The sequence below is a fragment of the Mustelus asterias genome, chromosome 22, assembly GCF_964213995.1.
Source record: "Mustelus asterias chromosome 22, sMusAst1.hap1.1, whole genome shotgun sequence".
Lineage (NCBI taxonomy): Eukaryota > Metazoa > Chordata > Chondrichthyes > Carcharhiniformes > Triakidae > Mustelus > Mustelus asterias.
In genome coordinates, this window is record NC_135822.1 from 17,638,592 (window position 1) to 17,656,333 (window position 17,742).

At 45.6% G+C, this 17,742-nt stretch overlaps 1 protein-coding gene across 1 annotated transcript; it reads right to left on the bottom strand.

Annotated features, from left to right (window-relative positions):
* Positions 1-1,571: 1,571 nt before the first annotated feature.
* On the bottom strand, positions 1,572-17,538 carry phf13 (PHD finger protein 13). The gene is made up of 5 exons (XM_078238797.1): positions 17,334-17,538; positions 16,644-16,681; positions 13,683-13,784; positions 8,179-8,869; positions 1,572-4,893 (listed from the first exon to the last, which is right to left on the bottom strand). Exons 1-5 carry the CDS (start codon positions 17,389-17,391, stop codon positions 4,667-4,669), a joined length of 1,116 nt encoding a protein of 371 aa, XP_078094923.1. The 5' UTR covers positions 17,392-17,538; the 3' UTR covers positions 1,572-4,666.
* Between the last annotated feature and the right edge of the window lie 204 nt (positions 17,539-17,742).

A 17,742-nucleotide genomic window follows, 5' to 3' on the forward strand; every position in this document is an offset into this window, starting at 1 on the left:
TTGTAGAGCAAGGCTCCTCATGCTGTAATGAGATAAATGGATAGTTTGATGGTGTAAATTGAGGAATAAAATGGTCAGGTCATTGGGGTGAACTCCCTTGCTCTTCTATGTTAAAAGGCTTTAATGTCCACCTGAATCAACAGATTGGGTGAGACTTTAACTGAGTTGCCAACAACAGCATCTCAAACAATGCAGCATTCCACCTGCACTGGAGTATCAATGATGTGGAGATGCCGGCGTTGCACTGGGGTAAACACAGTAAGAAGTTTAGCAATACCAGGTTAAAGTCCAACAGGTTTATTTGGTAGCAAAAGCCACACAAGCTTACGGAGCTCCAAGCCCCTTCTTCAGGTGAGTGGGAATTCTGTTCACAAACAGGGCATATAAAGACACAGACTCAATTTACATGAATAATGGTTGGAATGCGAATACTTACAGCTAATCAAGTCTTTAAGATACAAACAACGTGAGTGGAGAGAGCATCAAGACAGGCTAAAAAGATGTATATTGTCTCCAGACAAGACAGCCAGTGAAACTCTGCAGGTCCAGGCAGGCTGTGGGGGTTACAGATAGTGTGACATGAACCCAATATCCCGGTTGAGGCTGTCCTCGTGTGTGCGGAACTTGGCTATCAGTTTCTGCGGCCTTCACGACGGCGCAGAGCAGAAACTGATAGCCAAGTTCCGCACACACGAGGACGGCCTCAACCGGGATATTGGGTTCATGTCACACTATTTGTAACCCCCACAGCCTGCCTGGACCTGCAGAGTTTCACTGGCTGTCTTGTCTGGAGACAATACACATCTTTTTAGCCTGTCTTGATGCTCTCTCCACTCACGTTGTTTGTATCTTAAAGACTTGATTAGCTGTAAGTATTCGCATTCCAACCATTATTCATGTAAATTGAGTCTGTGTCTTTATATGCCCTGTTTGTGAACAGAATTCCCACTCACCTGAAGAAGGGGCTTGGAGCTCCGAAAGCTTGTGTGGCTTTTGCTACCCAATAAACCTGTTGGACTTTAACCTGGTATTGTTAAACTTCTTACTGGAGTATCAACCCAAGGGTGGAATGGCTCTTGAACCCATAATGATCTGCCTCAGGTGGGAGTCCTATTGACTGAGATAAAAAAAGAACTTTTTCCTTCAATCAGTTTATCAGCCCTACCATCAATTGCATTCTACCTGTTCCATTCTAATGATGCTATTTATTCTCTGCTGTATGCAGCATTCTATGAATTAGGCTTTGGATGTTGAGCAATGGGGCCATTAACTGGGATCACTGGGTAGCAATAAAGAATAGCAATATAATCTATTCAAATTATTCAGTCACAGCTAGGCAGGTTATGAAAATATCACAGTGCTACAGCAAGGGGGAATTGTTCTGTGGTTGGGGCTGCCTAAGTCTTATCTTTTTTTCTACATCAAACTGTTCCATACCTGACCTGGATCCTTGATGAGAAAGATAGCTCTCTGTATCAACCCATTCTGCACTTTTTCCACGTCTTCTATTTCCTTTGCAAGGTGCAGAAGCCAAGGGGGGGGGGAAGTAAATTACAACAGGTTTGTTATTTAAAATACCAATAGTTAAATCTTTATTTACAAAATAACTTCCGATATACATGTACAAAGTTTCACAGAAACAAGGTTTTCTTTGTTCCACTTTAACGTTTCTTCCAAGGAGACAGTCCGACATTCCTGGCAACATCACTGGACACAGTTTCAGAGTCAGAGACTTGTTATATATCCATGATAATCTCATGCAGGTATTCCCATCAGGAGCAAGAGCAACACTCGTGCTTGAAATATCACAATGCTGCTTTGCAAAATAGCATTCGCCCTCATTTTCAACAAAATAAGTTAAAAGTCAAGAGAATATGGTAGAGACAGAGACAGAGTTTTCAGCATGTAATGAAGACCAGAGTACACCAATGTTTTAATTAGTGTTTTACATAGTGTGGGTATCCAGGGCCTTTTGGCGTTTAGGTTGACTGATGCTGGCTAAAGATTCTCTCCTCTTCTGAAGGGGTTAACTCTCCAGTTCCACAAGAAAGTCACCCTTCACTTGCTGATCCCAGCAGTTGTTCTTCACACATGTCTTGAAAGTGTGCCTCAGCCAACTAATTCACTGTGGTTAGCAAGTTGAGCCTGATTCTGTCCCCACCCAGTGTCCATGTGTGCACATATTCCCAGCAGATATTGACCAAGGGCGGGAATCCTGGCTGATTTCTAGTGGTAACTTGACACGCAAGCTAGGCTGCTGTACAGGAACCGTCTTGCCCACCCCACGCTTCTGTCTTTCTCCCTTCTCCCCTCCATCCATGTAGGATGTTTGAAGGGTTACTTTTAATCAACAAAAGGGAAGCCACCGGGAAAAATAGAGAAAAATCATTCCCTGACAGCAAGATTACATTTCTATTATTTGAATTTGGGTCCGAGGCCAATTAACTCTTTGGGCGCGATCTTACCAGGCGTTCAGGCCAGATTTCCACTGCAGCGAAGTTGGAGAATTTGGCAGCCAGCCAAATCTCCGTTCCCTGCAGCGGGATGGGATAATCCCGCCAGAATGAATGGTGGTAAGATTCTGGCCCTTGTGTTTGATGGTGGTGACAGGGATGCTGGTTGATTGTCAGACATCTTTTTAAGTGCTCGCTATGTCTTTAAATTGTCACCTAAAACCAATCGTTACAGAAGAGAAGAAAATAGTATATTGCTGGTTTGAGGTAACCTGGAACCTTGGTTAAAGGGGAAAAAATGCGGAAAGGGAGACAAGTGAAAGGCTTCTTATTCCATGTACTGAGTTCTTTCCTGTCACTGGAAACATCAGATTGAGCAGACCCAACTTGGCAAATATTTGTGGGATAAGACATTTGAGTAAAAATACATTAGCAATATTTTTATGGCAATATATATTTTACAATATACAATGATGGAAGGTTGAACAAGGATACCTCCTCATCTCTCCCCCCACAACTTATTTTTATGGAAGGATTCAAAAGGATGAAGTCTCTCGATTAATGATGCACAAAGCTATAGTGTCTGTATCCATTCAAATGCTCAGTCACAGGTTGTGACTGAACCATACGGATCACCCACAAGAGGTTGTCTAAATGAAACCACATCACCACTGAACACTTAACCTGCCACACAACAGGTCCGTTGAATGGGTGCGGCAACATCTTGGGAACCATAATCATGTTCCTTGCTGTCAACATGTCCTCAATATCTTCATGTATCATGACGTGCAGAGTAAGGGATAGAAGATGGCAGAGGGGACGATGGTGATTTCCTTCTCCCCTCACCCAACTTTTGAGTTCAGATTACTGTCCTGAATTTATTGCACATGGTGCCAAGTTTGGACCAAATAAACTTAAACTAAGGGATAGGATTCTACGTCCCCCCTCCCCTCTCCCCAAACAAAAGAATCTGGACTGCTGCCTTTTTAGCAGAATTCTCTGTCCAGACCTTTTAAAAATTGATACAATGTTGAGTTTGTCATCTCCTCCCCTCGCGGCTCATAAAACAACTGTTCAGATGCATAGAAGAGGTTCAGAGTTAATTAATTGATCATTTAAAAGCCACAGTCCTGGCACTTAAGGATTTTGTTTCCTCCTTCTCACTGCAGTACTAAGTTTGGTTTTAAATACTGAATTTCAGGCATAGCAATTGTAAAGATCTCCTTGAGGAATAGTCAAAGAAAAATGGTAAATAAATTGTTTGTGTAGCCCAAACCTTTTAATAGCAACCGTCAAACCCAAAAAATTAACCGAGAATGTTACCACACTTGCCCCATAGAATTTTAACCCTTTGTCAACTCGCCTCCTGCAGCTTCAGGAAAGAATATTTGGACTCGCTTGGGTTTTGACTGGTGCAAAATTTAAGAAAAGTCCAGTGGAAGCAAAAGGCATTAGTTACTCTCATTTTGACCAAAGTAAGTTTTGTCATGTTAAAACTGAAAATGTTGGCAATCCGAAATAAAATCAGAAAATGCTGGCAGTACACAGCAAGCTAGTCAGCACATGTAAAGAGAGAGAAGACAGGGGTATGTACCCCTTTGGTCAGAACTCATGAACAATAAAGTTTACTAATTCGGATATTGACAGATTGGTGGTGTATTTCCAGCATTATTTGGTTTTATTGTACATTAGGCCACTAGGTATTGATTATCGATTTTTCCCCTTCCCATTTCTTTTGCTAATGTTAATGCTTGAAGCCTTTGTCTATTGCACAGGGCCCTGTTTGTCTGCTTGCAGCTCCATTAGCAGCAAGCATTGTAGGGATTGCACAGAAAGGAAAGCGTGAGAGACCAGACTGGCTACTACCGTCATCCTTGGAGACCTTGGTGGGTTAAGGCCTTTTCAGATGCAATGGACTAGGAGGAAGAGCCAAAGGACAGAAGGTAATCTCTCTTGTGCTGGTTTAGCCAGGGTGTGAAAACAAAAACTTAACCTGTCTTGATCTCTTGGACTGTGAGGACGAAAGGAGAGACAGAGAGTCAAAAAGCAGGCAACTCCTGTGCACATGGATGGAACTCTCCAAACAAGTGCATCATCAAACTATTTTGTTTTAAATGCAATTTTTTTTTTGTTGCCCCCGTTGCCATTTCAAAGTTCTCCTTTCTTTCCCCGGAACAAAACAAAACCAAGAAAGAAAGAAAGACTTGAACCCCTCAGTCGAGGAAGTGCTTTCTGCAGCCGGTTCGAGATCGGTTCGATCGTCGAATGTCGAATTTGGAGTCTCGACACCTTTGACAGACATACACCTCCGGGACATTGGACTTGCGGATTTTGGCACAGGACAAATGGATCCAGGTACCACACTCGTTGCATTCAATCATTGGCCTGCCAGCAAAGGGCTTCATGCAGTAACACGTCACCAGGTCCCAGGAATCATCATCTGTTGGAGAAGGTCCAAAGATTAAATCACAAATCAGATCAACAATAATTTGCATTTATATAGCATCTTTTGTAAGCTCAGGATGTCCCAAAGCACTTTACATCCAATAGAGTGCTTTCAGAGAGCGATCATTGTTGTAACATAGGAATAGAAGTAGCTCATTTGTGCACAGTGAGATCCCACAAAGAGCAATGTGATCATCACTAGACTACCTATTTTAGTGATGTTGATTGATGGATAATTATTGACCAGGACATAAAGGACATGTACTTTTTAATATCCACCCGAGAGGGCCAATGGAACCTTGGTTTAAATGTCTCAGCCAAATGAGGGTATCTCTCTGATGGTGCAGCAGTCCCTCAGTATTGCAACGGGAGTGTCAGCATGGATTTTGTGCTCAGGTCGTTGAGAGTGGGAAATTAACCCATAGACTTTCTGGCTCAGTGACAACAGTGCCATACACTGAGCAGCAGCTGTGGGCTCACATGGGAAAAGTGACCATTTGGACAAGGTTCTGCAGGATGGCCAGAAGTTGTACCATGCAGATCTCAGGCTTCAGGAGATTCCAAGTTTTCTAAGGAAATTGGTGGTTTGAGAAGTACAAGAAACATTTACAATTAAATAACCGACAGCCAAGAACATGTGAACAAGGCAAAGCTTGATGGATATCTCTACAGGGTCAATAGGGGCCGCAAACTTCATTTTAAAATTGTTAATTAACTAGTGTGCAAACACATCGGCATCTCTCGGTCTCCAGTTCAAAAAAGCCACCCTGTGTTTGATCATTCAGCCTATCTACTATTTTTCTAAGCAAGATTGGCACTTAACTGCTGTGGAGTTCTGCTCTTGTTTTTGTATAGGGCAGTTCCCCTTTAAGGGGCTGCCCCTTTCACTTTATCCCTCATTTGTTCAATCATTTAAACTCAAAAGAGTCGGAACTGGACTGAGCAGGACTCAAGTCATATCACTGAGAAAGAGAGAGAGAAGACAGAGGAACAGTGAGGCACCATTCAGCCCCTCGAATATGTTCTACTATTTAATTAGCTGTTTATTACCCTTAATACCTTTGCACAACAAGAACTGTTGATGTCAGATTTGAAATTTTCAACTGACCCCAGCCTCAATGTGATGTGTCTCGGGGGGGGGGCATTAGAATGGCCATGTTCTAGTTTTGAGGTTATACCCTTGTTCTGGACTCCCCACCACAGAGCAAGTAGGCAAGATAACGAGAAACTATCAAATAATTAATCATCATCTTAAACACATCAATGTAATCACCCCATACTCTTTGAAACAAGTCCAGTCCATGAAACCTTTTGGGTTTCTCAATCTGTAATAATCCCTTCAACATTGGAAAGCTGGAAAGGACTCCCGTGTAGCTGTCTATAGTCATTGAAGAATTAGTTTGGTTTACAAATGCAGTCATGCAAATCGCGAACGTCCCTTGTTGCTGTCACAGACCTGAGCAATAGTAGCTTTAGGGGCAGCTAAAATTGGCCTCAGTACCCCTGAACTAGGGAGGGGGAATCAAGCAGAATGTTCCCTTCTGGAAGGTGAATATAAATTTAACAGCTGTATAAAAGGCTTGATGTGATTCCCCACAAGTAGGGTGGTCCTCACCATGAAGAAATGACAATGGACAGGATCTATTGAAAACCACCTGAGAGCAATAGAATCAAACCCCAACAACGTTCAGCATGTCAAAAGTAAAGGGAGGAGTAGCCTTGGAAATGTTGGAATACAAAGGTGTATCATCTTAAATATTACAAAAGTAATTATTTAATTCACTGAGGTGTACACTAGGAAACAGGGTTAATACGTGGTTAGACAGCAGTTTATCCCATGCATGATTGTAGAGTGTCTGACACGGGGAGATCGTACAGGGTCTGACACGGGGAGATCGTACAGGGTCTGACACGGGGAGATCGTACAGGGTCGGACACGGGGAGATCGTACAGGGTCGGACACGGGGAGATCGTACAGGGTCGGACACGGGGAGATCGTACAGGGTCGGACACGGGGAGATCGTACAGGGTCGGACACGGGGAGATCGTACAGGGTCGGACACGGGGAGATCGTACAGGGTCGGACACGGGGAGATCGTACAGGGTCGGACACGGGGAGATCGTACAGGGTCGGACACGGGGAGATCGTACAGGGTCGGACACGGGGAGATCGTACAGGGTCGGACACGGGGAGATCGTACAGGGTCGGACACGGGGAGATCGTACAGGGTCGGACACGGGGAGATCGTACAGGGTCGGACACGGGGAGATCGTACAGGGTCGGACACGGGGAGATCGTACAGGGTCGGACACGGGGAGATCGTACAGGGTCGGACACGGGGAGATCGTACAGGGTCGGACACGGGGAGATCGTACAGGGTCGGACACGGGGAGATCGTACAGGGTCGGACACGGGGAGATCGTACAGGGTCGGACACGGGGAGATCGTACAGGGTCGGACACGGGGAGATCGTACAGGGTCGGACACGGGGAGATCGTACAGGGTCGGACACGGGGAGATCGTACAGGGTCGGACACGGGGAGATCGTACAGGGTCGGACACGGGGAGATCGTACAGGGTCGGACACGGGGAGATCGTACAGGGTCGGACACGGGGAGATCGTACAGGGTCGGACACGGGGAGATCGTACAGGGTCGGACACGGGGAGATTGACCTGGGCCCACATCCATGGTGATCAGGCACATATGCAGGGTAGTGAGTACTGCCTCCAGGATTTCAATGAAGTGTAGGTGTGGGATATTTCCATACAATGTGTCCTTGAAATATGAAAAATGGAATCATAAACTCAAGACACTCAAACCAAGACCTGGAGATCACCGGCCCCTTGCATGGTTCTCTGGCACTATTCCTGGTGGGTACATGTGTCATTAGTATCGGTGATTATCATCCATCACTAGTTCTGGCAGTTAGAAACCTGATGCATACAGCCCAACACTAGTCCTACCTAGTAGTTTGATGCTAGTTTTGCAGGTCTGTCGGTATTGCTACCTGTATGGAGCTGTCTCTGATCCTGTCCATTAGTCAGCCTGTTGTCATGCTCATTAGTGTTGGTCTGTCATTAGTGACAGTCCTTTCATTGTCTCAGCTGAGAGCTGGACAGTTAGCCCTGCAACTTTCCTTACCCACACAATTCAGTCCCACATTGGAAAGGGAATTTATCAACTGAGACACAGGGGATTGACTCTGCACTACAGCCATACTGTCTAAGTACAGCAGTTTGTGGCAGACAATTATTTGGTGTTTAAAATGCTCACTTACCAGAATCCACCATGATGTCTTCATCATTCCCAGTCGTGTCCACGTCCCTGAACACAACCTGCTTTCCCTGTCGGAAAACGGTCCTCTGTCGCAGAACTTTCTCACATTTTATCGTCTCATTCATCACCTCTGTCGCAGGGGCCAGCAGAAAAGAACTGTCCTGGCCGGTGCTTGGGGAGTCTGTGAGGGGCTCCTGGATGAGTGGCTGCTGGGGAAGGGGTTCTGGAGTGAGGGGCTCCGAGGTGAGTGGCTGCTGGGCGCAGGATTGCTGGGAGTGAGGTTGCTGGGCGAGAAACTGCTGGGAGTGAGGTTCCAGGGAAATAGGTGCCGGTGCTGCATCCTCTCCTTCGTGGTCAGCAGAGTCTGGATTGGTTTCTGCGGCCGGGTTAGGGGGTTCCTGCTTGACCGTCTCCTCAATCTGAGGTTCCTCTATCCTTGGGCTGCCTTCCTTTGCCCTCACCTCGCGCCTCCTCTTCACTTTGTCAGGCTTCCTGCGGTTGAAGGGGGGCAGCATGAAGCTGCCTGATTTGTGATGTTTCAGGAACGAGTATGGTTTGGCCCGTTTGAAGCTGGTGAATGTTTTCCTGCCTTTATTTGTGTCTGGGACAGAGAGCGGAAGGTCCCAGGGTTCACTCTCTGCAGTGCTACCTGTGCTGTTGGGAGGACTGGAGCTCGTCCGCAGAGGCACCTCCTGAAAAAGGGAGAAAGACAACGGGTCAATAAACAGCTGCACAGTTTCACCTCACCTCATGTCAGAGAATAATAAAGAGTCAGCTGAGGTTCAAAGGGCAGCATTCTTGGGGTCAAGTCCCACACAAGAGACGTACGCACATAATCTAAGTTGATACTCTTGGGCAGTACTGAGGGAGTGCGGCACTCTCAGAAGTGCCATTTTTGGATGGGACAAGGTCCCATCTGCCCATTCACCTGAAAATAAAAGATCACATTACACTATTTCAAAGAGGAACAGGGAAGTTCTCCCTGGCATCCTGAACTAATGCTTATCCCTCAATTAACCGCACTATAATTAATTATTAATTAATTGCTTCTGGAACCTAGCTGGGCACAAATTGTCTGTGAGGCATTTAGGAGCATCCAGAGGTCGTGAAAGGTGCTATAGAAATGCAAGTCTTTCCCTGAATTTGAACAAATCTGCCTGGTGCTCTGCAGAGTCTTAACCAGCAGGTGGGTGGCTGCTCACAACTGGCAAAACCCGTGAAAATCAACACTTCAGGATGGAGAAGCAGCTTAGCTTCACAGAGTCAAACACAACACTTCTTTGGCCAAATGTCCCTGGTTTTCTTTGGAAATTGGCACATTCCAAGCAACATGCTCAGAATGCCACAACATCAACAACAAAACAAAGAGTTTTACCCATAAACGGGATTGAAATAAGAAACAGATTACACTCAACTATTGACTCAATGTGTGCGAGTGGGAAGGGGAGGGGCTGGATAGAGAGAGGGCAGGTCTCCAGTTTGAGCCTGTGAGCTGACTGAAGAGAAACAGCTGCTGAACAGAAATCTCAACGCTGTGACATTATTGCAATACATGTCTAGTAATTGAAGGGGTGAAGGGAGGAGGTGATAAGTCTGCCCATCAAATTCGGAAGCAATGATCTTCCTTTTAAAAGCCCTCCATTCTCCCCCAGTTGGATATTGTTACAGAGATGTCACCTCTGGGTGCATACTACTAGTCCGATGCTGAGAGTTGTAACTTCTTCCTGGCCAGGTTCATTTTCACCTGGCAACAATCACAGAATCCTCTCCCCTCCCACTCCACATCATCATTCTCTTATGCACCATCTTCCTCTAGGCTGCAACAAAATCAGACAAGTTTTGTAACAATTTATTATGCTCGTGTTTAAGGATACTGACTTCTCATCCCTTTGTCAGCCCTCTTTCCTCTCATACATTTTGTAAACACTAACTCCTCTCTGATATCGGGAGGCACGATGGCACAGTGATTAGTACTGCTGCCTCACAGCACCAGGGACCGGGTTCAATTCCAGCCATGGGTGATTGTCTGTGTGGAGTTTGCATGTTCTCCCTGTGCCTACGTGGGTTTCCTCCGGGTGCTCCGGTTTCCTTCCACACTCCAAAGATGTGCAGGTTAGGTGGATTGGCCATGATAAATTGTCCCTTAGAGTCAGGGGGATTTGGAAGGTAAATATGTGGGGTTACAGGGATAAGGCCTGGGTAGGATTGTTGTTGGTGCAGGCTGAATGGGCCGAATGGCCTCCTTCTGCATTATACAGATTCTATGATCTCAATCAAGCAGCCCCTGTCTCCAGACAGTGACTGACGAACAGCTGAATATAGTCTCAGTCAGCTCATCTCATCTTCATCTGAAGTGCATGGTTACATACATACATGGTGTGACAAGTTGAGGAAAAAGATTTTGGATTGGGAAAGAGTAGATTTCAACAAAATTAGGCAGGATCTGGCCAAGGTAGACTGGAACAAGTTACTTGTGGGGAAATCTACAGAAGAGCAGTGGGGGATGTTCAAAGATGAAATGGAGAGGGTACAGGCTCACCACGTTCCCTCTAGATAAAGAGGAAGGTGTAACAAACTCAGAGAACCATGGATGACCAGAGACATTCAGGGTACAATGAGAAGGAAAAGAGAGGCTTTTAACAAGTATCATAGAATCACAGAATTCCTACAATGCAGAAGGAGGCCATTCGGCCCATCAAGTCTGCACCAACCACAATCCAACCCAAACCCTATATATTTACCCTGACATTAGGGTCAATTTATGACCAGTCAACCTAACCCACACATCTTTGAACTGTGAGAGGAAACTGGAGCACCCGGAGGAAACCCACCCAGAGACGGGGAGAATGTGCAAACTCCACACAAAGAGTGACCCGAGGCCGGAATTGAACCCGGTTTGTGAACAGAACTCCCACTTACCTGATGATGGAGCAGCGCTCCGAAAGCTAGTGGCTTGTGCTACCAAATAAACTTGTTGGACTTTAACCTGGTGTTGTGAGACTTCTTGCTGTGTTCACCGGGGAGGTGCCAGAGACTGGAGAACAGCTAATATGGTCCTACTATTTAAGAAAGGTTGTAGAGACAAGCCAGGGAACTACAGAGCAGTGAGTCTCATGTCTGTGCTTGGGAAACTACTGGAGAAGATTCTGAAGGAGAGAAGCTATCTCCATTTGGAGAGGCAAGATTTGATCAGGGATAGCCAGCATGGTTTTGTCAGAGGGAAGTCATGCCTAACAAATTTGATTGAATATTTTGAGCATGTAACCAAGTGTGTGGACGAGGGTAGTGCGGTTGATGTAGTTTACATGGATTTCAGCAAAGCCTTTGACAAAGTCCCACATGGGAGACTTATTAAGAAGGCTAATGCACATGGGATACAGGGTGATTTGATGAGGTGGATTCATAATTGGCTTAGCGGTAGGAGACAGAGGGTGGTGACAGACTGCTGCTATAGTGACTGGAGGCCAGTGACCAGTGGCGTACCACAGGGATCTGTGCTGGGCCCCCTATTGTTCCTCATTTATATAAATGACATAGATGACTATGTGGGGAGTAGGATCAGTAAATTTGCCAATGACACAAAGATTGGCCGGGTGGTTAACAGTGAGGTTGAGTGTCTTGGGTTACAGGAAGATATGGACGAGATGGTCAAATGGGCGGATAAGTGGCAGATGGAATTTATCCCTGAAAAGTGTGAGGTGATACACTCTGGAAGGAGTAATTTGACAAGGAAGTATACTATGAAAGGTCTGACAGTGGGAAGTTCTGAAGACCAAAGGGACCTTGGCGTGTTTGTCCATAGATCTCTAAAGGCGGAAAGGCAGGTTAATAGGATGGTGAAAAAGACATATGGCACACTGGCTTTTATCAATCAGGCTACAGATTACAAAAGCAGAGAGGTCATGACGGAGTTGTTTAGAACTTTGGTGAGGTCACAGCTGGAGTACTGTGTGCAGTTCTGGTCGCCACTTTATAGGATGGACGTGAACACACTGGAGGGGGTGCAGAGGAAATTCACCAGGATGCTGCCTGGGATGGAACATTTAAGTTATAAAGAGAGGTTGGATAGGCTTGGAATGTTTTCTCTGGAGCAGAGAAGACTGAGGGGGCGACCTGAATGAGGTGTTCAAGATTATGAGGGGCATGGACAGGGTGGATAGGGAGCAGCTGTTCTCCTTAGTTGAAGGGTCAGTTACGAGGTGACAGAAATTAAAAGTGAGGGGTGGAAGATTTAGGGGGATTTGAGGAAAAACCTTTTTACCCAGAGGGTGGTGACGGTCTGGAATGCGCTGCCTGGGAGGGTGGTGGAGGCGTGATGCTTCACATCCTTTAAAAAGTACCTGGATGAGTAACTTGGCACATCATAACATTCAAGGCTGTTGGTCAAGTGCTGGCAAGTGGGATTAGGTGGGCAGGTCAAGGCCTTTTATACGTCGGTGCAGACTCGATAGGCTGAAGGGCGCCTTCTGCACTGTTGTATTCTGTGATAGTAGGTGCAGGAATAGACTATTTGGCCCATCAAGCCTGCTCTGGCATTTGACAAGATCAAGCTTTATCAGATTGTGGCCTCTACTTTCCTGTCTATTCCCTTTGACTCCCTCGTCAATCAAGAATTTACCTGACTCAGTCTTAAAAATATTCAACAACCCTGCCTTCACTGCTCTTTGGGGAAGAGAATTCCACAGACTTATGACCCTCGGAGAAAAAATTCTCCACATCTTTGTCTTAGATGGGAGACTCTTATTTTTAAACTGTGTCCCCTAGGACTAGTCTTTCCCACACGGGGAAGCACCCATTCAGCATCTAGTTACCTTCCGGTAATCAGGAGCAGGAACCCTAGCTAGATTCTCCCCTCCTCAAGGCCAACTGCTCTGCCCCTATTCCCATCCCAGCTGAGGTCAACTAATTCAGCACGGATAATAAAACCATTCCGCACAGAAAGAGACAATTTGACCCCCTAGTATCGAGACTGTCTCTTTAGAAACGTTACCCCATTGGTCTGACTCTCTTTATTCTTTCTTCTTGGCCTTACAGTTTCCACCCCTAGTATTTCTCTTTTTCCCCCTTTCCCAAATTACTATTGAATCTGATTCCACCACCTTTTCAAGGCATTGCAATCCAGGTGACCAATCAAACTGGGAATTTTCCAGCTTGGTTAATTACTGGATTAAATTCACTGAGCCATTGGGTGGAGGCTTACATGGGAATTAGGAGCAGAAGTAGGTAATTCAGCCCTTCGAGCCTGCTCTGCCATTCAATCAAATCATGGCTGATCTCAAATCCATCTCCCTACCTGTGCCCCATATCCCTTTAACCCATTTTTAATCAGAAGTACATCTATCTCCTTCTTGAAACCATCGTTACTGGAATTTAAATTGAGAACACTATCCACATTATCAGCATGTCTTTTCCAACAATCTGAGCAGGAAAGACCCTTACTTCGTCAAATCGTAAAGGGTCAGAGAATAAAAGATTGGGGTTTGAAACAGGAACAGCTCAACTCACTTCTTGAGGGTAGGGGATGTATCCAGCATAAACCAAGACAAAAGTACAGAATTTGTTAAAATCTTCCACTGTCCTGCACCTCTTATCTGTTGGAGTGTAGTCCTGGGAAGAAGGGAGAGAGAGAGAGAGATACAAGGTTAGAAATTAATCTGTGCAATCAGTACTGACACACACTGGCTCTGTACTGGCAGTCATGTGTGTTAACACAACTATATCACATTTTTCCATTTGTTTTCTTCCTTTCTCGCTGAAGGGGGACAGTGCATGAGATTATACGTATGAATGAGGCTACATATTTTGCTTAGCTTTGCTTATACTTCACAACAATCACTAATACGTCAAACCTTCAACATCTGAACAAAGTCTTGTCCAAAATCAGCCATGGTTTCTGCCATTATCTAGAAAATCAGTGGTTTAATGGGGTAGTATGACTGAAAGAGAGGTGGGACTATTGTTTTGTGTCATCCCCAAGGTTTCCATATTTATTTATTAAAGTTTATTATTAGTGTCACAAGTAAGCTTACATTAACACTGCAATGAAGTTACTGTGAAAATCCCCCAGTCACCACACTCCAGTGCCTGTTCGGGTACACTGAGGGAGAATTTAACACAGCCAGCACATCTTTTGGATGAAACCGGAGCACCCAGAGGAAACCCACGCAGACACGGGGAGAACGTGCAGATTCCCCACAGACAGTGACCTAGGCCGAGTATCGAACCCAGGCCCCTGGCGCGGTGAGGCAGCAGTGCTAACCACTGTACCACCGTGCTGCCCCACAGTAAGTGGAATTTTCATGCTATTTTCAGCTAGGTAACACAGGGATACAGTATTGGTGAGGCAGATCAGTCACTGTATGTGAACTGAAAATGCTCCTGCGAAGCTGCTTTACTATGTTAATGGTGCTATATAAATGCAAGTTGTTGCTGTCTAACACTGGGATCCTGTTCTTGTGGATACAGAGGTCTGTCACTTATGCTGAGACAGCAATTTAAGCAGTGACTCTCAAATTATAGCTTAAGACTAATGATAATTCCTGCCCTTTAACCACTGACACTGCAGAGCACAGGTATCACAGTGAGAACTGGAATAATATGCATCCATGTTACGTTATATAGTTTAAGTTTGCAAAGATCTGGACAACATCTTTCATCAACACCTTATAAAAAACTAATTTGACAATCAATTATTTTTTTGTCATTGATGCGTGTGAAATAATTTGGAACAAAAAAGACATTGTACATTGGAGGCAAACAGCCTGAACCTCTCTCCCCCCCCCCACAATACTACAGGACCTGTCCCGGGGAAGGTCAAATGCCCAATTAAACTCCAGGCACACAGTGTCCAGAATTATTACACTCCATCCTATCACTGTATCACCCTGGGGTGTCTAATAAACTGCTCTGCAATCATGCTAGAAATCATAGAATCCCTACAGTGCAGAAGGGGGCCATTCAGCCCATCAAGTCTGCACCGACAATCCCACCCAGGCCCTATCCCTGTAACCCCACATATTTACCCCACAATCCCTCTAACCTACACATCCCAGAACACTAAGGGGGCAATTTAGCATGGCCAACCAACCTAACCCGCACATCTTTGGACTGTGGGAGGAAACCGGAGCACCCGGAGGAAACCCACGCAGACACAGGGAGAACGTGCAGACCCCGCACACAGACAGTGACCCAAGCCGAGAATTGAACCCGGGTCCCTGGAGCTGTGAGGCAGCAGTGCTAACCACCGTGCCGCCCCACATGATGGGATTGAAGCAAGTGGGTGGGGGGGGGGTACAAATTCAGGAAAATTCTGAAGGTGGACGATATGGAAGAGTTGACCTCTTGCCATCTAACCCCTCCCCCCTATAGCTGAGCAATGAAACAGGTCAGACAAGTTGCGCTCCAAAGCAGATCTCCATGTGAAAAATGTCACCTATTTTAAAACAGCTCAACCCCAACAATAAACACAGTCCCGCAGATCAGGGAAAAAACATATATATACCAGGACTGCTGTGGCTTCCCGATTGTATCAATCTCAATCCAACACTTCTCCCCAAGACTGGGCGGCATTGCTGTTATAATGCTGAGCTTTCTACCTCTCTGGCAGAGAATCCACACGCCAACAGCAGGGGAGTCCCTCCACCCACAATCACAACATTTGTACAAATGACACCACTTAACAAAGGGACCGATTCATTCCTTGTATTATGTTTAATACAATTCACTATCAGGTGAACCTTTTCATTTGGGCATAAACTAAGAGGGCGCCTCGGGGGAAGAGGGGACAGACACACATGCGAATGGAGGACGATTTGTCTTGGGTGTATTTTTTTTAAATAGGAGGGACATTTTTGGATTAGTAAAATCCAGGGCGGGGGATCAGAGCCCGGGGGTGGGGGCAGAGACAGGACGGTGCGGGACCATTAAAGTAGGAGAATGGAATTACTTTGAGAAAAGGAGGGAAGGACAGGAGGAAAAAGGGACGGGTCAGAGGCAAGATGGCGAATATTCATCATTAAAAAACACACACACACCGGGATTGGCGATCTCGGAGGAACAGACAGGCAGCAGACACTTGGAGGGGAGGGAATTTATAAAACAGGACAGCTCTGATTTAAAAGGGAAATGTTCCCCCCCCCCCCCGCCTTCCCCTTCCCCGACAATAAATCCCCAACTTCAGATGGAAGCACAGCAAGGAGGCGGGATACAGCTTTATACAAAAACCTTAATCTGTTCAGATAATAACAATAAAGGGTTTTTAAATATATATTAATATGGTAAATTGACAAGATGGCGCAACGGAGCTGTGGTAGAATCAGAAACCTGTAGGCATGAAATCCACACGACTGTCGACTGAAATTGACCAGCGTTCTAAAGAGAGATTTACCCCCCCCCCCTCCAAATTAAATCAAACATCATTCCCAAACCCCGGGGCCAGCCCACCGTTCAAAATTATTATAGAATTACCTCCGAGTCTAAAGTTGAAGGCGATGCAGAATCCATGTCTATAAAGGAAAAGAGAAAATTCATTAGAGTTTTTACACTCCCAAAAGAGATTAGGAGGGAGAGGGAGAGGGAAAATGCCGAGGGCTCGCTGGAGGAGTTCAGGGTGTCGGGAGAAATCGCCGTGGAGAATAAAGAGGGCAGGTCAAACTTAAAAGTTACCCCAAATACCTCCCCCCCCCCCCCCCCCCGTAAATGTACGAGGGTGGCCTCGATGGGGGAGAGGAGTGGAGTCGGCTTGGGAGCTTTTTAATGTTTATTTCGCAAGGCTGATCAGTCTGAGACCAGACTGGCGGAGAGAGTGGGGGGCGGGGGAGAGACAGACAGAAGAATGGTAAAGCAGAAACCTCCCGGCTTCAACACAGAGGGGAGAGGGGAAGTGTTTCCCCACCATGGAAATAATACTCCACACCGATGTTGCCACCTCTCTTTCTCTCCATCCGAAAAATTAACACGAAAGGCGCCGAGTTAATTGTGAAAAGGGGGAAAATTCCCCAATTAATAAAAAAATTACACGCCCGCTCAGTCTGATCTTTGGCTGCAATTGATCCGAATTGATGCTCTTTCGAAGGAAGAGAAAGAAAGTTACCAATCGTTTAAACGTAGCATTTAAAAGGCAGGGAGAGGGAGAAAATGCAGGGATCCGGAGCCCACCTTGGAAAGATTCTCGGGTGACACGATTTGTCATTCGGAATAAAAGGTTCTCCCACATCCGAGGCTTGGCTGTAACGGTATTCCTCCAGATTTCAATCGGTTTCCAGAAAGAAAATAATTTAAAAAAATAAATTGATCCCTTTTCCCCCGCCGAATGATACAATGTAACAAAATCCTGATGTCAACCCTTAATCTTCATGTAAATGAGGTCCCTTCCATCAGCCTCGCGCCTTGGGGGTGGGACATGGATTAATCTTCTTAGCACAGTCTTTTATAAAAGAACAACTTCACTTGCACACACACACACAATGATTAATCTACATTTTTTGCCATCCTGTAAATGCCCTCTTCTTTATTGTTGTCTAACTAATGGTTTTAGATCAATCCAAAGTGTCCTCCCTACCTCTCC

Excerpts from the sequence above, each read along its gene's own strand:
- phf13 (XM_078238797.1), bottom strand. The coding sequence starts at position 17,391 with ATGTGGGAGAACCTTTTATTCCGAATGACAAATCGTGTCACCCGAGAA. Across the intron at positions 16,682-17,333 it reads CACCCGAGAATCTTTCCAAG|ACATGGATTCTGCATCGCCT; the intron begins GTGGGCTCCGGA and ends TTTCCTTTATAG. Across the intron at positions 8,870-13,682 it reads ACATCCCCTACCCTCAAGAA|GAGGTGCCTCTGCGGACGAG; the intron begins GTGAGTTGAGCT and ends TCCCTTTTTCAG.